General features: G+C 38.0%; 1 protein-coding gene across 1 annotated transcript in view; it reads right to left on the bottom strand.

Annotated features, from left to right (window-relative positions):
• Nucleotides 1–956: 956 nt before the first annotated feature.
• The window catches only part of LOC149303118 (voltage-gated delayed rectifier potassium channel KCNH1-like), a 144,869-nt gene continuing 136,859 nt past the window's right edge, over nt 957–8,966 (bottom strand). Inside the window, exon 11 of the mRNA XM_089481488.1 lies at nt 957–1,805. Coding sequence (XP_089337614.1) covers nt 957–1,805 — 849 coding nt within the window. The remainder of the gene's footprint in view (nt 1,806–8,966) is intronic.

Raw genomic sequence — 8,966 nt, 5'->3', positions numbered from 1 at the left:
GAAGAGCCTAAAAAATCTAGATATATCTTTTAACATGAATTGTATATGAAAATAAATTATTCTGTGGGTTAAGTAAATGTTATTTCCTTTGGAAGACTTCTTGGTGGGACCAAAGTCATATGTCACCCTGAAAACAGAAGTAAATGTTCATAAGTAATCTATAAATATTTTAGTTGCCCGTGGACGTGGTGATTGTAATACAGCTAGTAAGTGTTAAATCTGTATTTTTTTCTAAAAAAATCTATATTTTGTTCCTATACCACACTCCACGTTCCCCAGCGATTTCTGTGATCCTGTAAAGTGGAAAATATATTGTGATATTCAGCTCATGTTTCACAAACCGTTCATGAAGGCTGCAGTAGCAGAGATTGTTTGATACAGTTCCGCACCTTTTTTTCTAGTTTGAACAACGGGTTCAAACTAGACAAGCGTCATAAGGCATGCTTCTGGAGAAAGATAATAAGACTGACAAACAATTAGCGTGGAAAAGAAAGAAAATCTACCCGCATTCCAATTTTCTGTTTCGAAGGTGTAGTCACTTTATAAAAAATGTCTAATTGTTTAGCGTAAAATATGATACATTTTTAAAAAGCATCTAGTTTTTGAAACGTAGGCCACTTGCCACTGATTTTGCTGGCTCGGCTATTTTTTAATAAAAGCTACATTAATACTTTATTTAGAGTGACTGCACCTTTAAACTTCCCAGTGAGGCACTGAGAGACAGAGCTAAACGACTAAATGTTCTATAAACTTTCTTTATTTCTGTATCTGTTTCCTCTCAAGCTGCTCGTTAGTGGTGGAGACACGACCCACTTCCGCCACACGTAACATGGCGACTCTTGACTGGGTAATGGTCTTGAATCATGTTGCAGTTTTAGAACACTGCGTTCTAGACTGTCTACTGAACCCGTTATATACTTTTTTCATTACAAACTCTATTCTTCTCAAAGTATATCTTAGCTTGATCCAAATATGTCCCTTTCTGATTCAGGCGACTGAGGCCTTGATATTTCAAATATTTCTTGTGGTGATTGAGAGCACCTTCTCGACGCTAATATCCTTAGTATCTCTGCGAGCTGTTTTTCGATATTTGTCATTTTTGAGTTCAAGGCTTTAATATCTTCTTTTAACTCATGCTTCACTTCTAACACCGTGGCATGGAGAGTCTGTTCTGGAATAGGATAAAAAGTGTGTTTAACCTCTGTCTGCACAGGACTTCGATCCTGAGGACTTCTAGTTTCCCCAATACTGTCTAATCGTAAATCACTTTTGGTAATGCCGCTGTCACATGAATCTGTCTTCTTTAACGTAACCTCTCCTGGGGGTTTAGTTCTTTCGGGTAATATCTCCATAGACTCGGCTTTGGACACCTTGTTCCAGTCCTCCCCTTTCCCACATGCATCTCTAAACCTGGCCCACCCTTTTCTTTTAACAAATTCCCCGGGCACTTTACCCCCAGTGCTTTCTAATACTGGAGCGTGCAGCTTAGCACGGTCTGACACCCCAGAGGTCGAAGCTGTCTGGAATGATATTGGAGTAGCGGGGCTTTCTGTTACCGTGACAAGGCTGGCTTTGATTGTATTCCGAGCAGAATGTTCTACCAGGATGTTTCCTTTCTCTATATCTCGGAAGTTGGGGTCTCTTACGCCCCTCTCTGCTGCCAGTCGGGCTTCTTTTTGCTGTCTAAACCTCTGAAAGAGCCGTCGGACTGGATGGTCCGGTGGAAGAATCAAGGGTGCTTCGTTTTTGCTTTTCATCCATTCTTCTTCCTCGCGTTTCACATCACTTATCTTCCTGAACACAATCTGAAAAATACAAGACATTTATCTCATTACAAATCTCAAATTTATTATAAATGTATAATATTTATATATATATATATATATATATATATATATATATATATATATATATATATATATATAGTGATTTTCTACTCACAAGGAAAGTAAAACTAAATTGTCCAAGAACATGGTTTTAAGTTTAACCACAGGCTTCTGAAAGTGGTTACTTGGGATTTAATGTCCAATGGTACCAACCAGAGAAATCTCATTGAAGGTCCCAAGAAAATGTGTTGCCAGAGGATAAATACTCCCTACAATCTGTCCTTTCCTTAACTGCGCGCCACATGATGTCCTTCTAGTGGTGGTCTAGCAGCGAGGAGCGGGGCTATTTTCTACCACCAGCTGAACATGTATGGTTATCATGAGAAAGATGACAATCCCCCAAATTAATCCAAAATCCTTCAGCAACATGGCACCCAATCTCTTTGAAACCTAACTGAACGAAACCCCAGCATAAAAATACCTTATTATTTATACAAATCTTGTGTATTTTACAGTAATTCACTCTTCTCTAGTAGTTGAAATGTGACTAGTACATGCTTCTATTCTTCTGAAATAATAGTAAGGCCTTGGTTCATGGTAAAACCTCTTTAAAGCTTTTATACACACTTTAGTACTTCTGTATTATGCATCTCTGCCGGAATATGTCTGAGTAATCAAGTTATCATATTGGTCACTGTAAAGTAGCAAAAAGTATCCTCACATAACAATGAAAAAGATAGAGGTGTTAAAATGTGTTTATTAATAGCACAGATTGGAAATAGAATTGCTCTGTCTTAACCACCCATCTGGACACTCTGCTATTGAAAGTCTATGGAGGAACAGACTTCATTGGCATTGCCATAAAGGATCGGCTCAGTGTGGTGATTGTGCAGGGAAAGTCACCCAAAATATCACATGACTGACAACAATGGCCGCCCCTGCACTGTTATATATTGTTGATAATTATAAATATATGTTTATTAGATTACTTTCTCTCATTTGCTGTGCACGAATGCATAGGTTTGCATAAATATGAGTATTATGAGTGATTCATATCAACGTGACCCTGTCACTACCCAGATCCTGCATTTACAGTCCATTCTGCTTAATAAACCCCAATAAATCTATTTAATGACTACCATAAACAATTCAGTGGGGTCGGTAATGGGGTCCCACTAGTACTGCATACCTTGCATTATGGTAAAACCTTGGCCATTTGCATACAAATGACTTATACGTGCTGGTCTGCATGCATATTAATGAGGCCATTTAACAGAGAGAACATAATGTGCGTTTATGACATGGTTGCACACAAGTTATAAGTGGATGATCTGTCTTGAGTACAAATAGCATGGTGTCTCACATGCACTGTATCATCTGATACGGTATTCACTGGGGTTTCAGGACTGCTAATGGATCCTTATTATTAGGCAATCAAAGCTACTGAACTATGAAAAATCCCAGCCTTACTGTAATGGTGACATAATAAAAAAAGGAGACAAAAGAAGTAATTGCACCACTGATTTATGAAATTCATATTTTCTGTGCTGTATGCCGATAACAAATATAGCAAATATTTAACCTTGTAAATAAAATTTGTGACGCACACATCTTTGTCTCATCATTAAGGACATTCCCTGCTGAGCTTGCATTTGGGCTTGGTAAAATTTTTACCACCACCCTGCTCGGAACACTTACCGGCCAGATATAAGGGCAGCCCAAACACAATCTCCATCCACTCAAATTAAGTCTAGGAGGCTTATCTTGCCCCAATCTGCCCACTTTTTTACTCCAACCACATCCTGCTTGAGTCTGACCCCCTACCCAGAGTAAGCTTAGCACGCCATGCCTCAACTCCATTACTGCGCATGTACTATTACAATACTCACTGTCTATAATAAAGGGTTCAGATACATCAAAGAACAGACATCTTATATCATTCCATCCCAGCGACCAAGGGACTGCTTGATTCTCGAAGCATGGCTTTTTACTATTGTGTAAGCACCTACCTATGGGAACTCCATAACAGATACCAAATCACACACATCGCATCACATCAAAGTTTTCTGTTTTTGTTCTTCATTGTAAAGTCATAGACAGCTGATATTCCCATTTAGACAGTCTAGGAATGTACTCGAAGGGCTAATTTTTGGAGGAAGCCAAGGGGAGCATTTGAGGAAACATCTCATATCCATGTCCAATCCTAGTTTGCCAAATCCAGCTCTTGTTAGAATTGTGTTTCCGGAGTGGAATGATGACAGTTTATCCTTTTCAAAGGGGAACAACCAAAATCTGGTGGTTCTACCGGCTGTCTTTGACAAACAAAAGATGCCTCAACTCCTCCAAAACTCGCATTAATATATCAACAAAACGTCTATTATTTCTATATATATATCAAACACATCAACAAGATATATGCTTTCCTCTAATCCTTTCAATACACCTCCAATCGGCCTTAGGTTAAATTACACAACACATTCACCATTCAATACAAAGGAAAAATAACACATAAACAGTGACATTAAAATTGAATGATTTTTTTTACAGATAAAAGGGCATATTTGCTCATTACACAGCAGAGAAGACTAAAGAACTGAAAGAATAGAAGACTAATTGTGGAGCGAGGCAGCTATACAATTTGCCGGCTAATAATCTAGTAACTATTGCTGAGGGGGATTCTTTAGTGTCAGGGCTACAACAACACAATCACAGCGGTAATAGGTTCCATTCCCACGAGGCATGGAAAGAGAAAGACAGAGGAGAACCGGCAGCTGCACATTCTCAAATTATTAAAATGAAGATTTTGCTTATAATAGGTGAACATCACAAGTCTTATTGTTGGGCATTAACAGCAGCTTTTATCCAGATAAGTAGGAAAACAATAATAATCTATTGTGATCATAACAGCCCAAAAAAAAAACAAGTTGTAAATGTAATACAACATTTTTCTTATTTAAGTAATAAATGTTTTCTCTGTATGGGCAGAGAGAGTACATCTCATTTTCTAGCTACGTTTAGACAAACATAGGGCAACTTGTCTTTCCCTGCATGTGAACTGAAATATTGTCTCCAAGTTGTCTCCATGTTGTCCTTACATAGTAACTTATTGTTTTCATAGTAAACTTGGCTTAGGAGCTCAGGAGCTGACGACACGAGTAATGGAAATGGATACGGGTGTCTCCAAGAGAAGGTGAAGTCAAAAGTGATACCTTTTATTGGGCCATCATAGAAAAGGATGTAGAGTTTTGGCTTACAGGACTTCATAAGTCTCTTCTTGTAAACGGAATCTTTTTCGAGCTCACCTTAACAAGCTTTTATTCCAATGAAGTTGAGCTTGTCAGGATCCATGACTTATCAAATTTCTGATTTCTGTGGTGATGATCTTACAGAATTGAAATGATTATTCTCAGGAATGATCATCTCATATTTTACATCACGAGAGGGAAGGACCTTGGTGCGCAATAAAATTAGGGGTTATATTAAAGAATTGCCGAACAATATCCTCTGTCACATAATGACTATGTTGGCGCAGAGCTCCACTGGACAATTACCTTGCAATATAGAGAGAAGTCGAGTGTCCCACGTAGTCCATTAAGCAAAGAATGCATAGGATTGGATGCATTCAATAATTGGGAGCGCTTACTGGGGATGTGTACAGGGTTCTAATCCCTGCAGCACTCGCGGGAATTCGGAGAGCCAACTCTGGAGCTGACTGGTAGTAAGTTTATCACGTGTCAGAAGATGTGCTTCGCCGAACACAACTCCTCCACACCAGAGAGTATGAGGAAAGGGCAAATGAGGACTTCCATGAAAATTAGACGAGACCACTGAGCTATCATATGCATTAAAGTGCATGTCATAGCTGGAGTGTTCCTTTAATGACTGCCCTTGGTGGGTATAACATCACAGATGGAATAGGTCTATATAGGACACCATGTTTGTTTCTTGCCACAATGCAAACATCTTAAAGAAAAGAGGCTGCAGTTGGGGAGAAATAAAAGGCTGCACTAGACAGAAAGAAAAAAAAAAAAGATGTAGAGGGGGCTTGAATAAAGGGAGTTAAAGAAAATTCGAAATGGGGAAAAAATAACATTTATAGCCGTGAAGAAATCCATTTATTTACTTTTTCAATATCTCTTAGTTAAGAAGTTTGTAAGGACAGTTTTTTTCGTTGCTTTTGGTTAACAATAAATATTTAAGAGAAGCGACCTCCCTGAAGGGTCAGACGGGAACGGCGTGTTTGATGTGAAAGCTCTAAGAACATTCGGCTTCTGTGGGGTTCTCCCACGTAACACCTTTTTCTTTTAAATTATCTCAGATGCTGGACGCGGTCTGCGGCAAACTTACTGTTTGATCTGGATAGTTCATTTAGCCTTGAGAAAATGAGTCTAATAAAAGTTATAGTGAAGAAGATGACTAAAACACATAATTTAATTTTTTGACAGTAATGAGGTATGTAATAGTATAAAAATATGGAGAATACCTATTCTGTTATAAATGATTGTAAGGTTATGATGTACATTATACTAGTATAGCGAGCTCAGACTCATTTTGAACGTATAGTTGTTATCGCAATATAAAATGTTGGCACCCCGAAAACAAAGCTTGATGTTTTATAGCAGGTCAGACATCATTTTTTAAAGAATTTCAATGAAAAAGAACTCTATAACTTTAAGTATTGTCATAATATTTTCAGGCAGCTGCATATTAGTGATTTGTATGTGTCGCAGCTCTGTTATCTGTGCCCAATCTACTAGACAAACACCTTTATTCTGTGCATAATTAGCTATTTATTTTTCTATAGACGATATAGTTAATCATCAAAGCAGGACTTCATTAGCACTGCCATAAAGTGTGGCGTTTAAGTCACCCAAGATACCACATGACTGACAACAATGGCGGCCATCTGCAGGTAAAGAAGGTTTATTGGAGAAAATTAGAAAAAATACACGTTTTTGACAATGCCGACCTGCATTACTGTATCAAAGAAGAAAAGTATTTAAAGCTTGCTTGGACCAAATGACTACTTGATCCATCAGTGTAGACTTAGATCTCCAAGTTGGGGCTGGATCCTCCTATCGCAGACTAGAAGTGTGTCCAGAGTGCCACTTTCTTTTTAACAGACTATGTGATTGGCAGAGGTTGCCCAACTTGAAGATGTATTTTCTGAAATATGAATATTCTCAATATTTTGAGAAAGTAAAAAAACTAAAAAAATGTCTATATTAAAAAAGTATTTGATTCTTGATTTTTTTTAACATTTTTTTTTTTTTGTGTTCTAAATATCATAAGTAAGTCATGAATTTGTTGAACAATAACACCTTCGGGATATGGCTTTTCCTAAAATGCAAACAATGCTGTGTGTTTCACCAAAGCAATCATGACCCAACGTATCAATCTCCTTGTATTTTGATGAGTTCTACAAACTATATTACCTTGGGTTAAATACATGATCTAGTTTACTTGGAAAGAGTAGCGGATGTAAATATTAATCACAAAAATAAAGTATTTCTTCCAGAAGCAAGAGACGTCAATGTTGTTGTTCCTGTTTCTTCAAGGAGGTCGATTTACATGCAGGAATTGTTCAAGGGCGATGAGGATGCACGCCATTACTGGAGTTGGGAAATATGTCTCGTACACTCAGATGTTGTTTTCTACACTGTCAATAAAAGTCTATCCCATTAGTTATCATTTCCAAACTTGCGCTATAAGTGATTATTAATGTGATGGGCAGTAGAGTGAGAGAATGGAACGTCTTAACTGGCCTGCAAACATAATGCAGCAATTCAGATATCAAAGCTGCACCGTGATTGCATTCATATTAGAGGCGAGCGAATGGGAACCCCCTACTGCCGAGACGATTTCACGGTAATGGCGCCTTGTAACGTTCCTTTTGTTCTGTAACACTTTAGGGAAATGTATTAGAAAATATATGTGTTCTGTGAAAGCCTGTGCTCTCTGTAAATATCACATCGCAGTTAAATCTTTACTGCATACTGTATACGACGAACGTGATGAATCAGATACTGTACGGTCTTTATAGAAACTATTTAAAATGAGTTGTTGGCACCCACACTGTACTGGTGGTTGGTCCAGTTGCTAGTCATATGGGTTAGTCCCATGAAAAAAAAATATATCTTGGTATAAAACCAAGCACTGTATACAGTAATGTAGGTTAGAAATGACAAAAACCTGGTTTTCTCTCATTTTATTCCAATAAACTCCCTTTATCTCCAGACCTGGAGGCCGCCATTGTTGTCGGTCATGTGATATTTTGAGAGACGTTTCCTGCTCAACCACCACACTGAGCTGATGCTTTATGCTAATGAAGTCCATTCTTCTATAGACTTTCATTAGTCAGAGTATCCTGCTGAATGATTGAGACTGAGCTATTCTACCACAGACAGTATGAGACGGAGTCAGGAGTCTACTTGTCTAGTAGACATGGATATCTGCAGAATATTTTTCAGTGTAGGGGGCATAATTTTGATCTCCTCTATGCTCTGACCTGAACAAATGTAATGGCCACATTAAATCTGTTACTCCGTAGAAAAAAAAACATTCTCTATATAACGGCAATATATTAATAGTTTTATACTACAAATAGCAGCTTGATTGCATTTCCCAACTGATACCTTGCTTAGTCAATGTTCTTATATTGTACTCTCTCTACCCTCACTGGATTAGCCTCTATCACCTCTGCTGGGAGGCTGCTCCACTTATCTAGCACCCTCTAAGTAGAACTTAAAACTTCCTTGCTTTACATCTAAAAGGATTTCATTTGTGGTAAAGCTGTGCGTGTACGTACTGTTGTTTTCTCAAATGATTTGGTATAAAGTAAATAGGAACCCCCCCAAATTTACACAACGTCATCATCTAGAAAATACAGTCTAATCATTCAAAAGCCAAGTCCCAGAATCATCCGTTTTGTCAGAGAAACCCGAGAGTGGATTTTGCGAAAGTACTTTTCAACCGGCTGACATTACTCATCATCCCATGATTGACTGTGTGTTGCTCCAGTTCTGTCTGTTCTTGCTTTGATTTATTTTTATTCAAAGAAGTGGAAACAGTATCACTCTTGGCAGTGACTCTACCTCTTGTCATTGATTTACTATTATTTTTGGATCGCAGCCCTGCCAA

This window comes from Sceloporus occidentalis, unplaced genomic scaffold, assembly GCF_023333645.1.
Source record: "Sceloporus occidentalis isolate IW3139 unplaced genomic scaffold, rSceOcc1.0.p SCAF_15, whole genome shotgun sequence".
Classification (NCBI taxonomy): domain Eukaryota; kingdom Metazoa; phylum Chordata; class Lepidosauria; order Squamata; family Phrynosomatidae; genus Sceloporus; species Sceloporus occidentalis.
The sequence above is the reverse complement of the archived record's forward strand: the minus strand, read 5'-3'. Positions and strand labels throughout refer to the sequence as shown.